At 42.2% G+C, this 27,460-nt stretch overlaps 1 protein-coding gene across 1 annotated transcript; it reads left to right on the forward strand.

The window, feature by feature from the left end:
* Positions 1-1,292: 1,292 nt before the first annotated feature.
* Positions 1,293-27,460, forward strand: LYSMD2 (LysM domain containing 2). Its single transcript, XM_030190415.1, has 3 exons — positions 1,293-1,674; positions 2,980-3,311; positions 26,793-27,460. Exons 1-3 carry the CDS (start codon positions 1,420-1,422, stop codon positions 26,836-26,838), a joined length of 633 nt encoding a protein of 210 aa, XP_030046275.1. The 5' UTR covers positions 1,293-1,419; the 3' UTR covers positions 26,839-27,460.

Here is a 27,460-nt window from a genome sequence, read left to right on the forward strand (position 1 = left end):
TAAATTTAAAACGAAATCAGAGAAAATTTTTCTTCACTCAACATGTAATTAAACTCTGGAATTCGTTGCCAGAGAATGTGGTAAAGGCGGTTAGCTTAGTGGAGTTTAAAAAAAGGTTTGGACGGCTTCCTAAAGGAAAAGTCCATAGACTGTTACTGAATGGACTTGGGGAAAATCCACTATGTCTGGGATAAGCAGTATAAAATGTTTTGTACTTTTTTGGGATCTTGCCAGGTCTATTGTGACCTGGATTGGCCACTGTTGGAAACAGGATGCTGGGCCTGATGGACCTTTGGTCTTTCCCAGTATGGCAATACTTATGTACTAATTTGCAGGGAGGACTCAACAGCAGAAATTGCAAAAATGATTCAGAGTAATTAGTTCACCTATAGTATGAATGACCATCTTATCCTGTTTGCTACTAGTGTCCTCCCACATCGGGTAATGATGCAGGGCCGGTCTTAGCAAGTGCGGGGCCCTGTGCAGACCAATTTGGTGGGGCCCCATCCTAGCTCCACCCCATTGATAAGATTATTCCATTTTTAGAAATTTTTTTTATTTATGAAATTTCAAATAAAGACAAATGAAGCTAAACTTGTACAAAAAAACTGATTGAAATAATAAGCACAATGCTATCATGAAACCTCCCCTCCCCAGAAGTGGAGTGGCCAAGCCGCGGGATCATCATGAGTGATGCAGACGGTCATTCGAGGCAAGCGGAGGTCGGAGTGGAGGCAGAGCGGGGCCCCCTTAGGCGCGGGGCCCTATGTGGCCGCCTTGGTCGCCTCTGCCTAAGACCGGCCCTGTAATGATGTTTTATATAGTGTATACTGAATTCATGAATACCAGGCTTCACTTCTCAGATTTTGCACCCCCAGTTGTGATTTGCTCATCTTTTGGAATCACAGCTTCTTATATTTGTCTGTTTTAAATCAAATGTTCACTAAATCAGTTATAAAGGAGATGGCAGCAAAGGGAAACATTTACCCCCACTAGCACTGAATTGTCTTTCCTCTCCTGAACAACAGATACACACACAGAAATAAAATACTAGTTAGCTGCCTGGATATGTTAGATGAAGGAGTACTCGGGTTTCACAATTTGCCCTCCCAATTGCAATACCCCAGAACTAGGTACCTACAGAAGACCTGAGCTAAATTTAGAGGCGGCTCCCTCCCGGTGAGCTGACCTGCACGAGAGCAACGGCAGCACTCCGCTCCTCCTCCCCCTCCCCCTCCCCCATCTCTACCGGTTCATTAGCACTGTGGTATGAAAGGAGGAACAGCGTAGCACAGGCCCTCCCTCGCCCGCCCCGCACGAATCAGGGAGGGGGGGGGCGGGGGGTCCATCGGCCTAGCGCATCCTTTCCTCCGCCTGCGCAGCATCTCTCCTCTGGGACCCGCGCTCGGGGGCGGGAAGATGGCGGACGCCTCGCCGTCTTTGCACACCGAGGGCGGATCGGGCCGCTTCGGCTCCCCCGTCTTCCCGCGCTCTGGCTCAGGTTCGGGGTCCGAGTCGGAGGCCGAACTGTCGCAGAGCCTGGCCCGCACCAAAACGCGCTCCTACGGCAGCACGGCCAGCGTGACGGCGCCTCTAACCGAGCAGCACTACGTGGAGCACCGGGTGGGCGACGGCGACACGCTGCAGGGCATCGCGCTCAAGTACGGAGTAACGGTAAGGAGGGAGGGGAGGGCCGCTCGCTAGCTTAAATGCCTGTTCCCTGCCCGCCCCTGTGGTCCTGCTGCACTGGGCCTGGACTGCTGATGATGCTACTGCAAGAAAGGAGGGATGAAGAGCACCCTCATATTGCTGTTTTGTAGGACTACAGGGGCCTCGCAGCGCAGGCTCTGACTGTGGGTTTCAGTTTATTTAAAATACTTATAAACAGCCTTCCTGATTCCGAGGGTCATCACAAGGCAAAAGCAATGTGAGTCGGTTACCCACGTGATCACCCTCCCCCCCCAAAAAAATAAATTACAAAGAAGGCTGATGGCATCTTCTGTCTGATCAGTCTGTTTCTTGAAGCATAGCCTTTCAAGGGCAGGAGTCCACATGCCTCAGATGCAGAAATGTCTGCCAGCCAGCAGTGCTAGTTTGCTTTGGCTGGATTTGGCTGGGAGGGGGAGAAACCAATGTCTGGATATCTGGGGGTAAAACTAATCTCAGAAAATATAATGGAAAGGCACCAGATTCGATTTTTACAGTCATTTGGTTTTGCAAATCAGTCAGTTGGGATCAGGAATTCCACAGAAATCATTTCCCTCAAAATAACTCAAAAGCATTATTTATTTGTTTTTAGCTCACATATTTTTCAGTAGTAACTCCAGGTGAGTTACATTTAGATACACTAAGTATTTCCCTGGCCCTGAAGGGATTACACAATCTAATTTTCTACCTGAGGCAATGGAGGGTTAACTGATTTGCCCAAGGTCACAAGGAGCAGAGCTGCAGGTAAATGTGGATGGCAGGGGATGAAAGATGCAGCAGTGGGATTCCCGCTGAAATGTAGTCAAAATCTCTGGCCAGGCAATGCCAGAGTGTGAGCTTTGGAATGCAGTAAGAAAGGCAATTGGAGAGTCAAAATGAGGCTTGGACTGCACAGAGAGGCAGCCAGAACCCCAGACAGAGGTTTGGAACACTCATTGGTTTAATAGTGAATATCGCCAAAAAAAAACATAGGAGTCTGTTCGGGTTGGTAGGAAATGGAGGCCGTCAGTAAATAATAGTGTCAGTTCCTGCAGGTAAGGGTGGGATGGAATGGATATTAGCAAGTGTGAATGGTTATGATCTGAGTTGAAAGTTAAGGCTGTGCAAGTCACTCATGATTTCAGAAACATTGCTATCAAATTTTTAACAAATCAGTCATTATAATGACCGGAACAATAGTTACAAAGTACTGCTTAGTGGTAGTGTAGCTTTCTGTAATGAGTATAACTGAGATAACTAGTATAATTTTTTTCCTTTTCATATTTATTTTAGATGCAACAAATAAAAAGGGCAAATAAACTGTTTACTACAGATTGCATATTTTTGCGGAAAACTTTGAATATCCCAGTTATATCTGAAAAGAAGTCACTGTTCAATGGATTGAACTTGCTGGATTCTCCAGAGAATGAAAGTTTAGAGAGTTGTACGTCTTGGGATAAGGTATCGGCACAGGAAGAGACCTCTTCCTCTCCTAGCCCACAAGAACCTGATTATCAGCTCACTGAACCTGAGGAACTGTCTGCCAAAGATTTCTTACAGAGACTTGACTTGCAGATAAAGCTGTCTACACAGGCAGCTAAGAAACTAAAAGAAGATGATATCAGGTAAATTGTGTATGACAGTAGATTTGATCTTCACTTGGCTCCAGAATAGACTTCTTGTATTCGTATGTGCAGGATTGTAGTGTTACCTTTTGTTGGAACAACATGGGAATAATTCAGAAATGATGTAATCCATGAGCTTTGGAAACTGCATAGGCCCATTATACAGAGAGAAATCAGAGGGGATCCATGTGGTTTGGAAAGCTAATGTACTACAGCATGTGACTTACCAGTGCAGGGGAGAGGGCAAATGTTCATATTTAAATATATGAATTTTATTTGACAAAAAAACAGACATATGAGAGATGTGTGTGCACGAGTGAGTAAAAGAGGTGAGTGTGTGACTGAGTTACTGGGTGACTTTCTTGCAAGAAGCAGGAACTAGTTGCTCTCTGATTTTAACAAACATGTGGTGCTGGTAGCCAGAGACAGCCAAGAATAGCAGAGTGGTGGCAGCAGAAAGACAAAGGACTCATTGCTCTGCAGGTGATTTAAAGGTGCTAATACTGAGAATGGTTAAGGGGGATGTGGGTTGACAAGGGGCAGGTGGGCGAAGAGGGCTGGGGCTTGGAGATGAATCTGATGTAGGCGCTGAGGCTGGGAGAAGGGGGCTGGGATGGCAAAAGGGGGTTTACGCTGGTAGATGGTAGGGGTGGCAGGCAGGGTCTAATGCAAGGGCTTTGGTGAGAAAAGAAAGAGAAGGACTTGCTGAAGGGTTGGAGAATGGGAAAAGCAAGGGCATATGAAGTTTAGGGTGAAGATGGAGGAGCAGAGGTGTGAGGTTATGGGTGGGGTGGTGGCGGAGCTTGTTCCCCTGCTCCAGGATGACACTACCCTCTTCAAGCTCAACCCCTCATTCTATTCCCTCCCCCAGGTTGCCTGTGTTTTTTGTTTTTTTTTTTTGTTCTTAAATTCCTTGGCCCAGTCTGATCAGAGCTGGGAGGAAGAACAGGTGGTGGTGATGAATGGGTTGCTTCAGACCATCTCTTTTTTTTTTTTCCTATTCTTAGTTGTAGTGATCATTGGGGTTGAGGTTAGAGAATGACAGCACAGTGAGGGGAAGGAGAGCTTTTGTGAGTTTGTGGCAGTGAAAGAACAAGTTTGCAGCAGGTAAATAGGAGTATGGGACAGCAGTCAGAGCAGCACTGTACTGTGATATACAGTACTAATGCTGTTTGAGCAGGACAGTACAGAGGCAACATAAAAAAAATTCAGAGGCCTAAAATGCAAATCTTATTATATAAGTTTAGCATTTCTGGCATTTGAATTTTTTGTTTTTCCCATTCTCTTCTTTGGCAGCTTCAAGCCCACTCCTACCCCCACAGACATCTCCACGGACACTAATGGTTCCAACAAGAATAAGGAGGTACAGATTTTATTTATTTACACATTTCTAGCCCGCACTATTAACTAGACAGGTTACAATAAAAAAAAAAATCAATCCAGCCTACTTCTAAATTTTTATGAGGGGAGTACTGATATCAAAATGGAGCCACTCGATTCCTGCTTCAGACACTGACCCACATTGAGGAATGGGTGGGGAGAAGAAAGAATATATCAAAATACCATGAACATATTGGAACTGTGATATTGGGAAAAGCAGGGAATGTTTTTGGTGGGGGGTCCTTTCCTGAAGGACTGCAGGTTTTCGTTGGAGTCAGTGTTGTTTGTTGTTAAAGATAATAACTGAGTCAGGGAGTGTTCATTGAAAACCTGTTTGAGTGTCAGATTAAAAGAGCCTTGTAAGCCAAACATCCCCTTTATACAGTATCTTTGAATTATTCTGGTGGTGCAATGAAAGATATTAATAAATAATATATCTTGAGTAGTATATTATTAATAAGCCACAAAGCATACCCTTCATAACATCAAAAATGTTTTCCTCATACAAACCTCTCAAATCTTTGTCAGTAATTAATTGATGATCTTGGGTAGTTTTGTTGGGAACCAGTGATTAGAACTAGGACATTTCAGTAGAACTAACTGACATCTTCAGTTTTCTGACATATTCCTTTATTTACTGACCATAAATTTCAAAGGCTTGAGAAGAAAAATAGTTTTTATGATTGATTTATTTTTGTGACATAAGGGGTATCATGTTGAAATAATCCAGCTTTCTCCAGAACTGGACAGCTTTGAGCTCTGTTCCATTTCATTCACATCTGACTTATTTCATGGAACTTAAACCAGAGCTAGAATTAAGCAAAGACAACATTGAAATATAAGTTTACGTTTGTTATTCTTACTATACTGCCTTTTCAGGCAAAATTAAGTCAGAAAAGAACACCAATAACAACTAGCCCTTCTCTTTACAAAGCCTCACTAGCAGCTGTCGGTGCAGTAATTCTGATACAGCCCATTCACTTTGAATGGGCTATGTTGACATTGCCGCGCGGCTTTGTAAACGGGGGGGGGGGGGGGTTGGAAAGATAACCAGTCTCATTCAGAGGGATAGAGCAAATGCACAGAGAAATATGAGTATTATTCTTTGCACACAAACCAAATTCCTCATACCCCTGAACCAAGTGGTGGGCAGCCAAATGCCGCTGCAAGAAAATAGGTTTTAAGAGAAGTTTTTAATTTTTTGTATGATTGTTCCCCTCATCTGTAAAGAGGAAGACTATAAACAGCAAAAACAAAAGAACCAATCTTCTCAAGTAGCACAGATGATAAAACTGTGTAGACACAGCGAAGATGACAATAAGGACACCCACAGTCTACGATGGTGCTGATAACGCTTTAGTCAAAACTGGGTATGACAACATGGGCCTGTGTTTCAGCCAGACGGCCTACATCAGGAGTCCAATTCCACTAATATTAAAATGCGTTACAAATATGTAAGTGGTGATCAACGTACTGCAAGAACTCTCATAGTCTTTTGGTGATTGTTAATATAGCTTCTTGTGAATTAGAGGACTATTAATGGCATTGGACTCCTGATACAGGCCATCTGGTCGAAACTCAGGCCCATGTTGAGTCATGCCTAGTTTTGATTAAAGTTTTATCAGCACCACCATAGACTGTGGGTGTCCTTATTGTCATCTTAGCTGTGTCTGTCAAAAGGAAGACTATTATTCCACAGCGTGGCAGCCAAGAAGAAAAATGCTGAGTGTCATTTTGATTCATAATTTGCACGAGATGGAGGAGGAAGTACAAGGTGATGTGAGCTGAGTAATAACAGTGTCCTGCTAAGAATATATGGAATGGTCAAAGTAGATATTAATCTTTACTGGTCTTTTAGGAAAATGATAACATACTGTCAACATATATGTATAGCTGACCTGGCGTCAGATTTTCAAGCATTTTACCTGAAGCATTGATGATGATATATATTTTTTTATTTTGTTTTTACAATAATTTCAAGAATACATCTTGTTTGGCAAAGATGATTTAACAGAGGAAAAAAATTATTACAAAATAATTCTATAAATCCCATCTTACATTGAAATGGTAAAACTTCAAAAGAGGAAATATTTTGCTTAGGGTTAATAAGTTTACAATATAAAATGAAAAAATTGGAAACTCTTTATATCATTCATCTGTAGTCCACAATATAGGAGGCATATCAAAATATACAGGTAATTGCAAAGAATAAACAAAGATTCTTTCCATAAAGAACCAAGGATTGAGAGGGAGTTCCAGGAGTTCTAACACGGCTACCACACCTCTCTACTTAAGGAGTTCCTAATTAATTCACAGAGTAGATGTAATTTATCTTAACTGTACAGAGGGTAACGGCAATTTTAGAGTCCAAAAAGGAATTAAATTGTATAGGGTCAAAAAATGTATATTTTACAGAATTTAATTTAACAACACATTTGCATGGGAAGTTTAACCAGAAAAGAGCACCCAATTGTATCTTTGGGCGTAATTTAAGAAATTGTTTATGCCGTTTTTGGGTTGCTTTAGAAATATCCAGAAACATTCTTATTTTGTAGTTCATAAAGAGCTGTTCTGTATGTAAGAAAAATTGTTTAAGTATCCAGTCTCTGTCCAGTTGTAATACAAAAGTTACTATTAAAGTCATTGATGTTAATCCCAAGTTGACATCTTCGAAAGTTTGTGTCAAATTTAAATCCATAGTATCAAATGGTATTTCCTCTCCTTGATCCACCGGTTGTTGGTTCTCCTTTCTCTTATAAGGTAATAAGTAATACATTTTTGATGTAGGTGGATATGCCTTTTCCAGTATCTTCAGAACTTTGCCTAAGTATCTTTTAAAGGTTATTAATGGAGCTATCATAGGCTGCTTAGGAAAATTTATCACTCTAAGTATATTAGCTCTCTCAAGTAATGGGGAAAACCTTTGTAAAAATAAAGTTTCCAGATTCTTTAATGCTTCCCAAATGGCATCCAACGTTATATTTTCTGGTTTCTCCCCCAGTAAAAACTTGCTTGATTGAGCAGGGACTGTCTTTCTTCTATGTTTGTGCAGCGCTGCGTACGCCTGGTAGCGCTATAGAAATGCTAAATAGTAGTGGTAGTAGTAGGGTAGACTGGTCTATTGATCCTGCTTCCTTCGGTAGCTGGTCTCCAGTCAAGAGTCTCCCCTCCTTCATTTCCAGCACTTCATGTGCTGTTGCCCTCTGCAGGCTTCCATCCGAGTTGGGTCCCGTTCTGAGAGTCCCCTCCACCTCTTGGGAACTAGGGGTTTCTCGGTCCCTTCTCGGCGTGTCTGCCTTCATGGGTGGGGCTAACCGTTGTTTGGGGCTCAGCGTTGTTTCTATCTCCTGGCATTGAGGCGGCTCTTCTTCCCCCGCACTCTCCGACATTGGAGTTCCTGCACCTGATACTGCTCCCGGAGTGAAGAAACGCTCCAAAGTAACAACCAACGGCAGAGCAGGAGCCGCGGGACCCGCTCTCTGCCTACTCCTCCTCTTAGGCATGCCAAAAGGAGTTCACGAGGAAACCAAGGTATTTGAGCAGGAGCGTCTTTTCAATGCTCCCTCTCAGTCACCATCTTGCCTCCTTCCATTCAAAAGTTCAATGATGATAATATATTTCAATTCAAACATCTATGAGGACCAGAAAGTTCTTTCACTGTAGATGCCAATGGTATAGCTTGATCTTATTATTTAAAGAATTATAAATTGTACTGACTTGCCTTCCTTCACATCTGGACTTCCAGGCCAACCAGAACCTGCCTTGTCCATGCTGATTGCCATGAATGACAGCAGGGGTCTTAAGCTATGGTGTGGTATGTTTTCAATCATGGCTGTCTTGGTTTTTTTATGGGCTTGTTCCTACTGACCTCTCTTTGTGACCAGTCATTGTAACAGCAGGCCTTGAAAACTAGTGTATATGCATCCTAACCCCACCAGTAGCCCTCTAATTCTGTCAACTTGTGCTCAAATTTCTGACTAGCATACAAGTTATAGAATAAGGTCAGTTGCGTGCATAACTTAATTCAGTAACTGTTTGTTAATTAGTCATAATTAGCACCAATTAACAATTACATATGAAACAGTCCTTAGTCGCTATTCTATAGATTGTGCACTAAAAGTTCAGAGTGTGAAGCTTCAAGGGGGACATGGACCTGGGAGGGCTTGGATGGGTTGGAGGTGTGTTAGACAGTTACATGTGTGAGTTATAGAATACTATCATTTACGTGCCTTACTGCCCACATTTAGGTGCAAGCATTTATGCTAGCCATTGAGCTACAAATTTGCACTTAATGCACATCATCCTAGCGCTTAGGTTTTGGTGACCTTTTGAGAATTTACTTCTCGTTGTATTATGTGACAATAAGGATTCCCTTCTTCTGCCCCAGCCACATATCTGGAATATCTTCTGGCTTAATAAATGGGAGCCAAATTAATAACAGCACTCTTGCCTTCGGCTGCTGGGCTATCAGATAAGTTATCTGGAAGATAGTAGTTAATAAAAGACTTTTAAGTTTCATTAGCTGATTACTTGTTCATGAAATGCACAACTTGCCTGTGTTAGTCAAAAGCAGATTTGTTGTACATAGTTCACAGCCATTCTACTAGTACTAAATCTTGAAGTTGGCTGTGAACCAATAATCCATAATGATAGATTTGATGATTTGCACAGGAATATATGCATATGTAAAATATTTTAACATAAAAGTTAAATGTACCTATTACAAACTGTAGCAGAAAGGATGATTCTAGGCTGGGTGTAGAACTAAAACCCAGATTTCTTTTTCCAGTATTTATTTGTTACATTTGTATCCCACATTTTCCCACCTATTTGCAGGCTCAATGTGGCTTACATAGTATGAAAAAATTGCTACTAAGCTGAATTTGAAAAGTGGCCAAAATTTCTGTAATCCTTATTCTTTAAGAGGTTTATCTGTAGCCAAGTTCCATGCCATTCGACTATAACTCTTAATAAGAAGGGCTTCCTGTTTTCATGTTTACAGCTCCTGCTAAATATGGAGGCTAGGCTTTTGACAGGTGCCAATTCTAGTGACCATGTTCTTGTTTTGGAAAAGCTATGTTTGGCTGCCAGTGGAATTTTGTTTTAAAGTTCAAAGTCCTGTCCATTAAGTTTTTTTATGGTTTTTTTTATTTTTTGCTGTCTTTGAACGAAGATGCCGCATCCATTGGTGGTAGGCTTTATGCACTGGTTAGAAAGCCAAGGTCATCTCAGAAAACCTGGTTAGCTACTGCCCACTGTGCTGCACTAACTGTCAAGTACAGGGCTGAAGGCATTTAGATTTTATGTTTCTCATTTGTGGAACTGTATTGTTTGGATGAAAAATGTATTTATTATTTTGGAGGAAATTAAAACAATAGCTGTTACAACAAGCTTTTTAGTAGCAAGAACTTGGGTTAGTACTTGCTGATTGTTTTTCTGGACTTGCTGATTGGTGGGTTTTCATGTTATTTTTCCATTGTACAGTGAAACCTCGGTTTTTGTCGATAATCTGTCCGAAAACAATCAGCGAAATCCGAAACCGACGAAAACCGAGGCTACATTAGCCTCCTTTATTGCTTCCTTTTTTGCCACAATGGAACTTATTGTGGATGGCGACTTTCCGTACATGTGGCTGATTTCAGCAATCTTAATGCCGCTGTTGAATTTTTCAATGATTTCCTTCTTCAACTCGATCGTGTTCCTGGCCTTCTTCTTCGAAGGGCTGCTGGCTCTGGAAACTTTCTTGGGTCCCATGGTGGAGCTAATAGTAAACAACACCACACTGAGCAGGAGAACGTGTGGGTTGCCCTTTGTTTTCGCAGCGCGGTCACGTGGGCATGAAATCCGAGGCAACCGACAAAAACCGAGACAAATTTTTTGCAGAAACAATCGTTGATAACCGAAGTCAACGAAAACCGAGGTTTCACTGTATTTTTACTGAACCATGGTTTCTACCTAAGCCATAGTACTTAGAAAAATATATATTTTTTCCTTTGTTGGTATGTATAGTATCATAATGTTGATTCCATATAACCATCTGGAGTGTAACATCTCCTTCGTTTATGTATTTCTTTTATTTATAAAAATTTGATTGACTACCCATTGAGTGAAAAGCACGTCAAGACAGTTTACAAACGAAAAACAAACAATAGGACATGACCAATTAAAGCAAAACAGCATTAATAAGACTCTCAGCCACTCAAACCTGCCCAGAAGCTAGTTGAAAGAACATGTCTTCAGGGACTTCTTGAATTTAGAAAAAGCAGCAAAAATTACTAAGGAGTTAAGTAAAAAGAAGATCCTCAAGAGATCTCCAGGTAGGTCTGGGAAGGAGGGGGCACAGAAGGGAGAGAAGGCTGCAAAGATTGCAGTTTCTGGGTAGGGACATAAGCAATTTGAGTAGAATGAAAAGTGTGATGACCCACTATGAGAATCTTACATTTGATCCAAAAAGACTCAGGGAGCCAATGCTTGGAGTCAAGCAGTGGGGATACAGGATTAAACCTTCGAGACCCTAATAGAAATTTTATTTCCGTATTTTGAATAAGTTTTTCAAATGCTTAAGCAAGGCAAGTGGAAGACCATTGTAAAGGCAATTATAGTAACCAATTTTTGAAATAAGAAAGGTTACCTTCGAAAGCTAATCAAAAGATATATTAAGTTAATCCAATAAAACAGGTATCATGGGTTTTTGAGACAATGCCAACATGGATTTAGTGAAGGGAAATGTTGCCTCACCAATGTATTACATTTCTTTGAAGGGGTGAACGAACAAACGTGGATAAAGGCGAGCTGGTTGATATTGTGTATCTGGATTTTCAAAAGGCATTTGACAAAGTACCTCATGAAAGACTCCAGAAGAAATTGGAGAGTCATTGGATAGGAGGTAGTGTCCTATTGATTAAAAACTGGTTAAAGGATAGAAAACAGAGAGTAGGGTTAAATGGTCAGTATTCTCAATGGACAATGGTAGATAGTGGGGGTCCCCAGGGGTCTGTGCTGGGACCGCTGCCTTTTAACATATTTATAAATGATCTAGAGATGGAAGTAAAAAGTGAGGTAATTAAATTTACTGACAACACAAAGTTATTCAAAGTTGTTAAATCGCAAGAGGATTGTGAAAAATTACAAGAGGACCTTACGAGACTGGGAGACTGGGTGTCTAAATGGCAGATGACATTTAATGTGAGCAGATGCAAAATGATGCATGTGGGAAAGAGGAACCTGAACTATAGCTACGTAATGCAAGGTTCCACGTTAGGAGCCACCGACCAAGAAAGGGATCTTGGCGTCATTGTTGATGATATGTTGAAACCCTCTGCTCAGTGTGCTGCTGTGGCTAAGAACGCAAATAGAATGTTAGGTATTATTAGGAAAGGAATGGAAAAAGTGAGGACATTATAATTCCTTTGTATCGATCCATGGTACGACCGTACCTCGAATATTGTGTTCAATTCTGGTCACCACATCTCAAAAAAGATAAAGTGGAATTAGAAAATGTACAGAGAATGGCAATGAAAATGATAAAGGGGATGGGACAACTTTCCTATGAGGAAAGGCTGAAGTGTCTAGGGCTGTTCAGCTTGGAGAAAAGACGGCTGAGGGGAGATATGATAGAGGTCTATAATTTAGTGAGTGGCGTGGAACGAGTAGAAGCGAATCGTTTGTTTACTCTTTCCAAAAGTACTAGGATTAGAGGGCATACGAATTGGGGAAAATGTTTCTTCACTCATCGTGTAATTAAAATCTGGAATTCGTTGCCAGAGAATATGGTAAAGGTGGTTAGCTTAGCAGGGTTTAAAAAAAAAAGTTCTGGATGGCTTCCTTAAGGAAAGTCCATAGACCATTATTAACTTTACTTGGGGAAAATGCACTGCTTATTTCTGAGATAAGCAGCATAAAATGTTTAGAACTTTTCCGGATCTTGCCAGATATTTGTGACCTGGATTGGCCACTGTTGGAAACAGGATGTTGGGCTTGATGCACCTTTGGTTTGTCCCAGTGTGGCAATAGTTATGTACTTCTATATCTAATTTTCTTTTCTATGTTTTGATTTATTTCTATTTATTACCTTTAAAAGTGGACTAACACTGCTACCACACTACTTTACTTGAAATAACCAGAGAAAGAAGCAGTAGTTTAAGTGCACAGATTGAAAGCTTTGCTTTAATGGATCTAATTCAGCAAAGGAATGTCAAAGATTTAATTATAGTATCTATCCAGCCTGACAAAGAACAAATAGCATCTCATAACACCAAAGTTGCTTCCTTAATAGTGCTAAAGAGGAAGAAGGTGAAGAAAAGGTTAATGCAGAACTCAGGTTTCTTGTTGCACTGCTGCTTCCTGTTTAAAAAAAAATGCCACATGAATGCAGAGAGCTGTCATACATCTTTTACAACTCTTGTCAAGACCTATCTTTTCACACAAGCTTTCAGAGTTCCAGATAAAAAAAAGGTCTGCCCACTTCCTTTTACCCTCCCTTTTGTTTCCGTCCCCTTTATACAGCAGTTTTTACTCTTTTTCTCTCTATTTCCCTCTCAATCTTTTGTGCGTTTTCTACACTGAGTGAATGACTGCTCTTTCCTATTAAACAATGGTGTTTCTTTCTCTTTGTATTGTAGTTTGTAGAAATCAAACAAAATAAAACATGGAAAAGAAAATAAGATACCTTGTTATTGGACATAACTTAATACATTTCTTGATTAGCTTTCAAAGGTTGCCCTTCTTCGTCAGATCGGAAATAAGCAAATGTGGTAGATGACAGTATATATAAGAAAAACTTCCAAGCATTTCATTGACAGTCTAACAGGGTGGGGATGGGTAGGAAGTATGCATGGGAACATCAAAGCATTTCAGAGATAGTCTAACAGGATGGGGGTGGATATCCACCCCCATCCTGTTAGACTATCTCTGAAATGCCTTGCGTGGGAGGGTGCAGGGGTCCACTGGACCCCCAGGACTGATGGTGGCAGCTCGGACTGACAGTGACAGCCCAGGCTGCCTGGCTTGGGTGTGGGATGGGGTAAGGAAGAGAGGAGTTTTAACCAAATATCAGCTCCGAGCTGGTGTAGGTTTAATGCGTTATTCCGCCTGTACGATCAGAGCGCTAAGCTCTGATCATATGGGCAGAATCTCACAGAGCTCATTTAAATGAGCTCTGCAATATTTCCTGGTGCGGTCACTGTTTGCCACACCAGACCTCTGATCATATGTGGACGCTAGTCTGGTGCTAGTGGCCTCTTGTGCCCGCATTTACCTTTCATCATCGGGGCTTAAGTACTTTGAAAATGAGCCCCTAAGTCAGGGGTGTGCTGGTAAATTTTTAACAACAGGCTCTTTCTTCGGACGTAGCCAGCTCTGCAGTTGGAAGGGCCAGGGGGGGTGGGGGAGCAACACTTGCCTCTCTCTCCTTCTTCCCTTCGTGCGGGCACACTAGGCATACCTTTGCTGGTAGCCAATAAATGGACTGCCACCACTCCCAACGTCTTGCTCTGAGCAGCATGCTGAAACTTCTCACACATGCTGGAGAAGTCCCAGCCTACTGCTCAGAGCTGGAAACAAGGAGCGGGGAGCAGCAGCAGTGTATTTACTTGGCTGGCAGGGCTCAGCATCCCCACCAGCAGAGTAAAAGAATTCAGCAGGGGGCCCAAGCCCACATTTTGGAAGACAGTTGTTAAAGTAGCCATGGAGGGCCCTACTTTAACAACCGGCTCCCAAAGTTCTTAAAAACTTAACAACCGGCTCTTGCGAGCCTGTGAGAGCTTGCTCCAGCACACCACTGCCCTAAGTACAATACATGCTTGACTTCAGAAGTGAAACAAAAATCAGTAGGAAAATAGACAAATATAATTTGTTCTGATAAACAAAATTTTTGAAGATAATTTTGGTAATATTTTTGCTGATACAGCTCATTTTAGCAATGTGCTTTCTGCTTGAAGGCCATAAATAGAAAACATGTCAAGGAAAAACATTTCTTGCATTCTACCTACTCGGCTACTTCTTGACTCCTACAATGTCTGTGCTTTGTTTACAAGTATTACTCTTTATGTTTATTAGACTAGCATCTGAAAAAAAACCTACCGGAAATGCTAGTGACTCACAGAATGAATATGGGATTATTTCTTGATTCGGTCACATAGTAGTTAAAGGCCTTTTGCCCAACTCACATATTTATTTATTTTTTTTTTTTATTTATAAATTTTTATTAATCAAACAGGTTGACAACATTCCGGAACCACAATCCCCCCCCCCCCCTTCCTGGTCCTCCCACTCACTCACCCCAGTGTATCAATCTCGCAGGAAGAGGCGGTGATAAGCAGGATGCACCCTGGGTTAAGTTCTACTCTTCTACCGCCCCAGGCCTAGCTATTGATTTGAGCTGTACATGACACCATACAGCCATTCAGTTTATATCAGCAGTCAGACCTGGGACAGCAAGGGAGGATATGGCCAACACACAGATGCTTACCCCTACCTTTTCCCATGTGATCAGCAAAGGGCGGGGGGAGGGTGGTTTGGGTGGCAACGTTTAAATGTCCCATCACTGTGGGGCAGCCAGCTGCCTGGACCCAGGTTCCAGGTCTCCTGCATCAATTTCATGAGAATGGCTGGATTCAGTGGCCTCTCCCATGGCACTGTGGGAGACCAGGGGGCCCTGTATGTTAAAACGAAAAATAAAAACTAGTCAACTTATTATAAGACAGCGGTACTAGTACAAAAGTTGCCTAGGCTCCTAAACAAAGCAATTATCTTCTGGTTTAAAAGGCAATACATATAGAGCGAAGAAAGGGTAACAGAGAGAAAAAAAATGGAATACTGCTGGATAGAGACTTATGGAAGGAGTCCCATCTTTAGTTCTTATCACAAGCTGAACACTATCATTTTACCTATTTCTTTTTCATTGTATGTCCTGTCCATCTTGACTATATAATAAGCTCCAAGGAGCAGGAATTGTCATTTTCATGTGTAAAAAACCAATTCAGACACAAACATGGGTTCTTAAAAAATTATATCCTGCCTAAAAGTACATACAGTGCAAGCCAGCACATATTTGTATACTGCAGCAGGAGTGTTCACAGCACCTGAGGGGAAAGAAGTCAGGATCATCATTAAGGAAGACAAGTACAGGCTCTGGAAGGTGCCCTGGTAAATGACTCCTGACTTCAGGACCATTGCTTCAGTAAACAGACCACCATGAGTGGGTAGGGGAGGGGTAAGCTCTATTAAATAGGGACAGTATATCCCTGGATAGTTTTGAATGAAAGGGCATAGTGTCAGAATTCCAGCACTGGTTTGGAATGAACAGAAAAATAAAAGAAAGGACGAAATATTGCGCCAAAAATGGGCTAAACAATTTGGAATGGGAGAAATAAAAAGGAAAAGTCAGTTGTGAAAGAAGACTTATGGTGTCCTACCTGAGCAGAAGTTGGATATGATTCAGCTTTAACCCCCAAGCAGCAGAAAATGGTCATTCCAAATTCCACCTCACTGCCCCCCTCCCATTCACACAAAAAAATTAAATCAATATGTGAGGAAGGGAAGTGACGTCAGCTCCTGTAAATGGCTGCCTAACTGCAGAGCTCCGTCCACTCCGGGACGATTTTAAGCGCTTCCCCGCTAAAACAAAGCGAAAACCCCTCAAACACGACAATCGCGGAAGCGATGGCAGCAAAGAAAAAATTAGCTAAATTTAAATTCGCATCCGAGGCCCCGAATGCAAGCAAAGCAGCAGGTTCTCGGGCGGTAACACAAGGGACCAAGATGGCGGCCGAGGAATATGACTCGGAGCCAGACCTCGAGGAGAACGCGATTAGCGATACAGATATCAGTAAGCAAGATTTTGTACGCTGGTTCAAAGAACTCAAAACGGAACTGGTAACGACGAGGCGCAGTATCCACACAGCAGTTGCGGAGCTGCGGGAGATCGGGAACAGGCTGGCAGAGACGGAGGAAAAGGCGGAGGCCTTAACGGAGGAGGTGAGGGAGCTGCAGAAGTCTTTAAAAGCAGAGAAGCAAACAACAAAAGAGATGGAGGTGCTATTGGAAGATCTAGAAAATCGCACACGACGATGCAACCTGCGCTTTAAGGGAGTGCCAGAGGAAGACCAATTTAAAGACGCAGTGCAAACAGTTAAGGACTTTTGCACATTCCTGTTCCAGCTGGACAGTAGCTCTAGCGAAGCTGTGGATATGGAAACTGTGGAAATAGAAAGGGCGCATAGAAGTTTAGGCCCTCAGAGAGGTGGAACATCGAGAGACGTAGTAGCTTGTTTCCACAAATTCCCAACTAAAGAGGCAGTATGGCGGAAGGCGAGATCCATGGGAGAAGTCGAGTGGAAAACAGGGAAAATTACAGTATTTCAGGATTTGGCTTGAAAAACATTACAAAGGCGCAGATACTTTAAAGAAGTCACAACCTATTTGCAGAAAGCAGGGCTGCGGTACCGGTGGCTGCATCGGTTTGGAATACAAATAACAGTGGGCAATATCACCCGGAGACTGCACTCGCACGTGGGGGCCTGGAAAGTACTGAGTGAAATGGGATGTACGGATCTCCCGAAAGAGGCGGCTGGGACACAGCAGCAGCAGCAACGAAGCCCAGTCAGAAGGGAGCAGAACGGCTGGCAGAAGGTGCAGGGGCGGCGAGAGCGCCTTTCGCAGCATGAGGAGAGACAGGACCCTGAGACTGAAGATGGAACCTGAACAGTGTAGAATACAGACTTTAAGGACATAATTTCGGTTAGAGGGAAAGCTGGAAGGGTAAGGAAGGGGGGAACACTTGTGACTCTGGTTTGAGGAGAAAGTGTTTAGAGCGGAAATCTGAGGGGAAGTGCTGAATAGAGCTTGTTTTCATTTCAAAGGTTGCATGGCCGGGATCTGGGAGGGATTCACTTCCTTAAGGGCAAACTGGCTGGGGGGTGGCAGCCAGTTGCGGGACAGGCCCATGGATGGGAGGGGGGAGGGGCGGGAGGGGGGTTAAGGGTGGGGTCGTGGAATATAAATGGTTTAAACTGCCCAAAAAAGAGAAGTATTATCTTTAGAGAACTGCGCAGAATGAAATGGGACATAGCTATGCTGCAAGAAACCCATATTAGGACACAGGACACACCACTAATTTTGAACAAGGGTATGGGAGAAGGCTTTACACTGGCTGATCCTAGAGGGAGTAAAACAGGAGGTTTGGTCATTTACGTGAAAGAACACTTGCAATTTGTCAAAGAGGCCATCTATAAAGATGGGGAAGGAAGATGTATTGCAATTAAGGGGAGGACTAACAGTGGTCCGCTCACATTAATAAATGTTTATGCCCCTAATATGGGTCAGGGAAAGTTTTATGAACATATCAGAGCAGAATTGATGAACTTTGTGGAAGGCAGGGTCATTTTGGGGGGGGACTTTAACTTCCCGGTCGATGAATTGGATCATTCCAAAGGACGGATGGGAGGGGGAGGGAATAGTAGTCGCCTATTACTAAAATTGATGAGGGAATTAGATCTAATTGACTTGTGGCGACTTCATCATCCAGCCCAAAAAACATTCACTCACTATTCACATGCCCAAAGCTCTTATTCCCGGATCGACGCGATTTGGTGTAGTAGGGAGTTATGGGGAGTGGTGAATAATGCGGAAATCGAAAGTATACACGCATCTGATCACGCCCCAGTATGGATCTCATTGGGGGGTACGGGCTGCCGTGTTGGCGGACAGGTCTGGCGGCTTAACGAAACCTTACTGGATCAGGAGGGGGACTGTCAGGAGATCCGAACAGCTATTAAAGAGTATTTAGAAATCAATAATAACGGGGAGGTGAGGGAGGGGACCCTATGGGATGCCTTAAAGGCGGTGATCAGGGGACACCTTATTCGAAAGGGGACTTATCAGAAAAGGGTACGGGAACAACACGAAATGGAGGTGCGCAGAGAATTGGTGAGGCAAGAAGCTAGGCACCAACGGGAAGGGGGAACACAACAGTTACAGGAACTCCTCAAGTGGAGATCAGAGTTGCAAACTATACAGATGAAAAAGATGGAATTTCAGAGGCGCGTGATGCAACAGCGATTTTTTGAATTTAGTAACAGGGCGGGAAGTATGCTCGCTAGGAGGTTGCGTGAGAAAAGGGTGAAAAACACAATTGTTAAAATAAAAGGAGCAAAAGATGCAATGTTCTATAGGGATGAAGACATTAGAGAGCAATTTGTAAAATACTATACAAAATTGTATACTAAAGGAAAAGAGCATCAGAAAGAGGTAACACAAGAGTACTTGCAGGACTTAGAATTGCAAAGGATTACACCGGAGCAAAGGGAGGCGCTGGAAGCTCCGATTGATTTACAAGAAGTGCTGTCTGTCATAAAAGGCCTAAAGGGAGGGAAATCACCCGGTTTAGATGGGTACACAGCAAAATTTTATAAGGTTTTTCAGCAGGAGTTAGGGCCATTATTGGTGAGGATTGGGAACGCTTGCTTTGTAGAGGGCAATCCGCCATTAAGTATGCGAGAAGCAGGAATCCCAGTATTGTTAAAACCTGGCCGAGACCCAACAGTGTGTGGATCCTATAGACCGATCTCCCTCATTAATATAGACGTTAAGATCTTAGCCACAATTATGGCTGAGAGGCTGAAGGAGATACTTCCCACCCTGATACATGAGGACCAGTCAGCCTTTATAGCACGACGACAAGTAGCAGACAACATTAGACGCACTCTAAATATCATCTGGGGGGCACAGAAAAGGGGCGATGCCCTAGCACTCCTCACGGTCGACGCTGAAAAGGCGTTTGACCGGGTCGAATGGGAGTATTTATGGGATGTAATGCTGGAGATGGGATTAGGGAAGTGTTTTTGTGGGATGGGAAAAAGGCTTGTACTCAACACCGGTGGCCAGGATTAAAGTGAATGGGGGCTGGTCAAATCAATTTGCTATTCAAAGGGGAACTAGGCAGGGGTGCCCCTTGTCCCCACTACTATTTGCGATCTCGATAGTGCCGCTGGCCCAAAGAATTAGAGAATTAAGGGATGTTAAAGGGGTTAGGATGGGGGGGGGAGGGATCACAAAATGGCATTATTTGCAGACGACATTTTGTTCTATGTGGGAGCACCACTGCTGACATTACCTATAGTTGTGAGGGAATTAGATGCATTTGGAGCATTGTCGGGATTCAAAGTAAATTTCGACAAATCTGAAATAATGGGAATAACAATATCAGAACATGAAAAAGAGCAGATGGGGAGACACTTTGCATTCAGGGTAGTAACCACTAGCTTTAAATACTTGGGTATTTGGGTTCCGTGTGACTTAGACAGCTTGTATGTGTTGAATTATGTTTCCCTAATCAGAGAAATACGAAAGGACCTAAGTAGATGGAAGATAGGCTGGCTGTCCTGGTGGGGCAGGATAGCAGCCATAAAGATGAATATTTTACCTAGATTATTCTTGTTCCAAACCCTACCAATTCCAGTCCCAAAGGGGGAGCTACAGAAGATACAAACAGAGCTGGGTGGGTTTGTTTGGGGAGGGCAGCAAGCTAGACTGTCCCGGAAGACCCTATGGAGGGCGGTGGAGCAAGGAGGAAGGGGTATGCCAAATATACTTTGGTATTACTGGGCAGCTCAGCTGAAACAAATTGGAGTATGGAGCAAAGTGGATCTGTCGCCTATCACTAGGTTGGAACAGATTTTTGTTCAGGGGGGGCAGCTTGACGCCCTTCTGTGGGGCTCTACTCCAGAAGTTAATTATAAGAAGATGGCGTTAAACCCTTTTGTTTCTCATCTGCTTACGCTGTGGGGAATGCTCAAGAAAAGGTTACGGGGAACCCAGCACAAATCTACTTATGCTTGGATTATCCAGGAATCTGGATTCCCAGGAGGGAGGGACTGTAGGGTATTTTCTACATGGTTCCAAAAGGGTTTGATTAGATTCAGGGATTTCCTGGACAATGGTTTAATTAAAAATTTTACAGACCTTAGAAGGGAATATGACCTGCCTGAGACGGACATGTATGCATATCTTCAGGTGAAAGATTATATTATAAAAGAGAAGGGGATGAAAGAGGGCCCAATTAAAAGTGAAAAGTTTGAAAATCTGTGGGGGGATATAGACCTGAGAGGGAAAGGGATCACTAAACTCTACGATTATATCAGGGGAAGGGATTTTGTAAAATTGCCATTTATGTATGCATGGGAGCGGGACTTGGAGACCGAATTTACAGAAGCAGAATGGCGGAAAATATGTATGGAAGTTAAGAGAGCATCCATTTGTGTCATCATGGAAAATGCATATAAAATATTGAGTAGATGGTATTACACGCCAGATAAAATAAAGGCAATGTTTCCCAATGCTTCAGACACCTGTTGGAGATGTGAGAAGGAGAAGGGCACCTATTTTCATATTTGGTGGGAATGTCCAGTTTTACAGGTGTTCTGGAAAGAAATAATAAACTCATTAACCAAGATGGTGGGTATCTTGTTCCCCCGCGATCCAAAATGGTGTCTCCTGGGTTGGGGAAATAGAGGGGGGAAGAAGTGGCAAAGCAGAATAATGCGTATGGGTCTGGCCGCTGCAAAAACAATGGTGGCACTAAAATGGAAACAAACCAGGGGACCCACAAAGACAGAATGGGTAGAGAAACTTAGATCGGTAGCTGCTATGGAAAAGATGACAGATAGACGCAAGGGATGTCTTAACCCCAATGCAGAGGAATGGATACATTTGGAAAAGTTTTTTTTTTTGGTTGGGGAAATTTAATGAAGAGGGTGGGATAAACCAAAGAAATAAGAGAAGGGGGGGGGGGGTGGGGGGGGGAGGGGAGGGGGGATGGGAGGGGGAGAAAAAGAGGCTTGTGGAAAAATGTTTATATATTTGTAAGTTGAATTGTTGAGTGGGAGGACCAGGAAGGGGGGGGGGATTGTTGTGGCATCTAGGGTGGACAGTAGTGGAAAGGAGAATGATGGGATTGAGAAGGGACAGAGAGGGTTGTAGGGACCTCAGGGGTTGGAGAGATGAAGGGATATTAGGAGGGAAAGTGCTGGACACTTCCTCCGTATTCTCGCTCCCTCTTTCCTGATATTTCCCCTTTTCTTTCATCCCTATCACCAATCGTCAGTCATCTCTATTCTCTCCTTGTCTCCACATTTCTGATCAGTTTTTCCCTTCTCCTTCCTATCTGCCTCTCTACTACATTAGTACCTAAAATTCTCCAACCATTGAATGCCCACCCCCCCCAAAAAAAATACACAGTCGAATATTCAGACCCACAGCAAGTTTAGAAAACTATCTTTATAATTCAGATTCAATTTACATTATTTAATTTTCAAAATAATTCAGATGTGTATAGATGTGTCACATAATTTCTCTGGAATTTCAGAAATTTTGTTGCAGAATTTTCTGTTGCTATAGAATCTTCATTGGTATTCTGCAAGAAAATGGGGATTGATAATAGTTATGCAGATGCTGCCCTGCAAATAAGGTACAGGATTAATAATGCATTTTTGTTTGCTCTAATGGGAAATGTAATTTTGGAACTTAGCAGAGAGTATTCAGACCAAAATTAGTTTGTTCTAGGGGGCCTGCATACAGATTTCCAGAGACACATATCCTGCAGATGTTTCCTTGGAAACTTTGGACAGCAATCGTAATACAGGTGCTTTGGTCTCTATATGCGTTGTGTATTCTTGAGAGTTGTTGCAATATATGCACCATAAAATCTCCATGTGTAATTTTGATGTTCTGGCCTGACGCCTGCCTTTTGTTCACACGGGTAAAAATAAGTGCATACTTTTAGCTAAAGATGAGGGTGTGGGGCGCCTTTTTTTTTTGTAAAGGATCTCTTTTATGTACATAAAAAAATGTTGAATGTGTTCCCATAAAACAGCAGGGATATCTTTGAAAATGTTAGCAAACTAAGGGCTCCTTTTATTAAGGTACACTCATGGATTTAGCGTGTGCTAACAAATTAGCATGCGTTAAGTGCCATGCAGCCAATTTTATTCTTATGGGCTTCTTAGCATTTAATGAGCGCTAATCCATTAGTACACCTTAGTAAAAGGAGCCCTAAATGTTCAGCTTCTTGTTGATGAACATACAAAAATGTATTTAGAAACTTTCCTGTTCTTGCGTTGAGGATGTTACTAATTTTATATGTTTGTTAAAGAAAATCATGATGCAGTGTTAATTGCATATTTTTGTCATTTGATTAAAACACTTCACAGCTTGTCTCTTTGCTATTACTGAATCCATTGCAGTCACTTAGGTAATCAAGGTATATAATTTCAGAAGTTATAAATGCTTAAAAAATAGCATAATTACTCTTAAGTATGTGGCAGTCTGAACTAGTGACAAGTTTTGTAAGTGAAGTCTTTTCTTGATTTAAAAAAAAACCAAAACTCTTTAGTGTCCAATGTTCCCGTAATAAGCCATATGGGAACAGATTGATGGCAACATTGGACACTAAAGGGTTAAGTTTTCCCTTCTGTACTTTTTGGGCTTCCAGCTCAATCAGAACTGGCCTCAATTGGGTTATAGAGTCAGAGCCTTCATTTGCTTATACAGGGTTCCCCCTGTTTTATATCAATCACCTATTCCAGCCAGTACAGTGACACCCCCTTGGTCAGGTTCCACAGATTAGGGCTCCCTTTGGCACTTGGTGTGCATGTCCACCTTGAGTCAAAGCCTGATTTTGCATAGGACATCAAAAGGATGTCTTAAGTTGGAACGCTCAAGATTTTCCTGGATATTTTACAAAAGGCTTTTTGAACGTGCAGGTGTACCTGTGTATATGCTGGCACATACAGTAAGAACAATTATTTTTATTAAAAACAAAATTGCAAAAAAAAAAGTGGCTTTGCTCAGAATGTTGCATATTTGCTGGCACTTATGCATGCAGGTATTGATTTTTTACAATTCACGTATTAAAAATGCCAGATTTTCTAAAACTACACATATGAGAGCAGCCAGCTAAGGAGCCGAATTCTACATTTTCTCATTTTTGGCATTTGAAAGTGGTTTTGAAAACTAAGGGGATAAGGATAGTTGCCTCCTCATTCGCTTTTCTAAATCTCAAGTTCAGAAAAGCAGTTTGCTGTCATTTATGCATAATTTGGAGGAGGTGTAAATTCTGACGGGGGAATTTTTTGAAACACACAGGTTTCCTTCTGTAATGGGAAGTACAGTGTGTTCAGAAAGTCTGCCCACACCACAGCCCCTTGAAATTTGTATGTGCTGTGGATATGCACATGTAAATAAAGGTTTCAGAAAAGCCGCTACTTACAAGTAAATGCCCATTTTTAAGTGTAAACTAGCTTTTTACATGTATAAATGTTGCCTTTCCCTTCCAAAATTACCTCCGTAACCCAGGATCGTATCGAGCTATAGTTGTGCCCTGTGTGACTTGCCCACTGGTGCCTCTCTGTCCTGCCCGCTTTGCCACTGTTAATGAGAGGAGAAGGTAGGCTGGGAGCAATTTTTGTGCCCTTCCTTATTTGCGTCCTGTGTGATCCCACTCCTTGTACAGCCTTTGGTATGGTGCTGCCATAATCATTATGCAGCAACTGGGACTTTCGCCTTCCAGGGGCTATGAGCATGGTTTCTGCAGCAACTCTAAACAATTTAGGGAGTAGAAGCTGGGTCTAGGGAGCACATCTGCCACTTAGACCAGCCTGTGAACCTGTTATTTTTCTATCCTTTCCAACTCGATGGAAATTTGAAGGAATTATACAGAAAGGGTATGTCTGTTCATCCCTCTGGGGGCACAATAACTCTTCCAGAAATTTGACAGAATAGGATGGAACTTGTATTTGGGAAAAACCAGTAAAAAGACTCGCCGGGTTAAAAAATGGGCCAGATTGGACTAGTGTTCCATAGAAACAAATCCCTGGCCTCCAAAACCTTACCCAGTGCATTTTATTGGAGGAGTTCCAGCTTCTACAGCGTATAACACAAAGTGAAATATAGCATTTTAGAGATTTCTTCTTTCCTTAATGTTCTCACCAGCACAGTCTAGAGCCTGTGGATGTTGTGTCTGTCGACCAGTGGATGGAGACAGAAAAGTACAATAGTTCTCTGTGAGTTCCTTCCTTAAGGACACCATGCAGGCATAGATACTCAGTATTTCTCTGTCTCCACTAGATGGTGATGGTGTACCAGGCAGATCCTGGGCTGGACAAGCCAGATGCCTCTGACCAGTGACACTGGTTAAGTTGAGTTTACATTCCTCTTAACAACTATGGAAAGGCTGGAAGAGAAGAAGAAATGTTGGGGAATACTTGCACATAATGTGCGATCTGTGAGAACTGGCAGTTTAGAACAGCTGCAGGCTTTGTCTGTCCCTCTTTCGATGGGCTGTTTCCAACATCAGAAATGACCCTGTGTGTGTGTGTGTGTGTGGGGGGGGGGGGGGGGAACTGGAGCAGCTGCTTCTCGCTACACTGAAGCATTGGGATCTGCAGTCTATGTGTTCAGGAATGGCAGCCATGTTGCTTCAACTTATTCTCCTGCTGCTGCTTCTGAGCAGGAAGAGCCTTCCCGGTCCCCATAGGGACTTGGTGGGGTGGGGAACATTTCCTTTCTACTCACCTTGGGTCTGTCTGCGGAGGGGGGAGGGGTTCCGATGGATCTCTGGGTGTTTTTTGCAGTAGAGCTTAAATATGTGATCTTGCAGACAGAGGCTGTGGGGGCCCGAATGTCTCTGGTTGGGGCCCTGTAAGGTGGCAGTGTGGAGGCTCTTGGAAATTGTCTATTAGAGCCAGTGGTATGCACATGCTTGTGTAATTCCAGCAGGGATGTGGACTGAATGGAGGTCTCTGTGGGGAGGACAACGGGCTGTGCAATTGGGGATGATAGAGAACTTTCACTGGGTGGCAGCTACTAATATATAATACCACCTTTTGAAATGGATGGCCCAGTTTGCAGGACAGGGCAATTCTATAAATTGGTGCCTTAGTTTAGGTGCCTGAATGCCATGCCCACAGTGCCAATTCTATAACGTCATCATTTTTATTTATTTATTTGTAGCATTTGTATCCCACATTTTCCTACCAATTTGCAGGCTCAATGTGGCTTACATTTGCCGTAATGGCGATTGCCATTCCTGGGTAACAATTACAAATGGTATTGCATTAAGGTGCATGCATACATGGTAAAGAAGAATACATTATGGTATTGCATGTAGGTTCCTGAGTTAGGTCATCAATTATAGAGAAATCATTTCGGCAAAAGGATTAAAGTGTTAGTGCTTGTTTATTAATAACAATGAGGTTAGTCATTCAAGTGACAAGAGTTTGGTTTTGTCTAGTTCGTGTTCAGTCTTATTATTTAGTATTTAGGATGGATGTTTATGGTATGCCTTCTTGAACAGGTCAGTTTTCAGTGGCACTAAGATCCATTTATAGAATACTAGCGTGCGTCAGCATTGGTGCACCCTCTTATGCCGTGCCAGTGACGTGTCTAAGTGTGCTAGGTGACTCACATAAGCTGTAGTATTCTATGTACTACACACGTAACTGGGAGATACATGTTCTAGAATATCTCCTAGTGCGCATTGCACCTGCCAGTATATGGCAACTTTGATGTACATAAGTGGCGTGTACCTCCAGGCGCCTGTTTATAGAATTGCCCTGATATTTCTTAAAGGGTCACACATAAGTCTAGTTTTCAAGCACTCCACAATCAATATTCTAGTGATGTATTGGTGTACATTTAGGTTTTAGCAACAAATCAGTTTTCATATTATGGTTGATCTGAAAATCGGGCAGTTTTGCAGCCCACATGGGCCTAAGTTCCTGGTAATATGGCACGGTTAGCGGCTGTGTTGCATAACAGATAAAATCTTAATATTGTAGTCAAGGAGATCAAGTGACATTTACAGAGAGACAGAAGCAGGTAATAGAATTGAACATACTGGACTCAGAAGTCCTTTTGACTCATAGCACAGCAGCTGATATTTTCTTATCTTTGAAGTGGTGCTGCTAAAAGCAACTAAGTATCCACAAGAAAGAACATGCATTCTCATGTATCAGTACTCTGCCCCCACAGTCTTCTCATTATGTATCAATCTATATGTTTTTATCAGCTAACAAACGTGAATGTGTGTGTGTGTTTTTTTTCCAGATGTGCTGATGATGTACCCTATGCAACTTCATCCTATCATCAATAAATAAATGACAGCTATACACCTGCAGTAGAAGATATGCATTGAGTTTTCAAAAAACAAATAAAATGGAAGATTTTGAGATGGATTATCATGTGGTATACTTGTCACAGGTCATGAGTGGGGAGCTCCATTTACTCTCCAATTGCACTGAAATGATTTGACTTTGTCTTTCATTGGTTAATGTTCTTATGATCTCAGTTAGGAATGTAAGTGCAGAGAAACTGACTGCCTTCTGCGTATGGCATGGCTGATTTTCCTTTTGTAAACTGTCTTAATATTAATTTCCCATATCTTTTTTTTATGCTTGGGCTGAAAAATAGCAGAGCTGAAGTATGTAAGAAAAAAAAATGTTTATCAGAAATTTCACTATCAAAATGTAGCAAATTTGTCTGCAAAAGTTTAGTGGAATAACTGCTTGCAAGAAGCGTGTTCATATTGCAGCTTTAATCCTGTTTTAAAAGTTTAACAAATGTGTTGAAACAAACTGCTTATCTTATGTTTGATTTATTTGCAAGGAAAGACCCAATTATGAATATTTCATTTGTGTGACAAATGACACTTGATGTTCATAGCTTATTGTCAATGTTTTTATTGTCATTTTAATTTAAGAATATGTATTAAAAGA

The sequence above is a fragment of the Microcaecilia unicolor genome, chromosome 1 (assembly GCF_901765095.1).
Source record: "Microcaecilia unicolor chromosome 1, aMicUni1.1, whole genome shotgun sequence".
In the NCBI taxonomy this organism is placed as follows: domain Eukaryota; kingdom Metazoa; phylum Chordata; class Amphibia; order Gymnophiona; family Siphonopidae; genus Microcaecilia; species Microcaecilia unicolor.

Coding starts and splice junctions, on each gene's coding strand:
- LYSMD2 (XM_030190415.1), top strand. CDS start 1,420: ATGGCGGACGCCTCGCCGTCTTTGCACACCGAGGGCGGATCGGGCCGC. Junction 1,675..2,979: donor CGCTCAAGTACGGAGTAACG/GTAAGGAGGGAG, acceptor TATTTATTTTAG/ATGCAACAAATAAAAAGGGC. Junction 3,312..26,792: donor CTAAAAGAAGATGATATCAG/GTAAATTGTGTA, acceptor TTTTTTTTCCAG/ATGTGCTGATGATGTACCCT.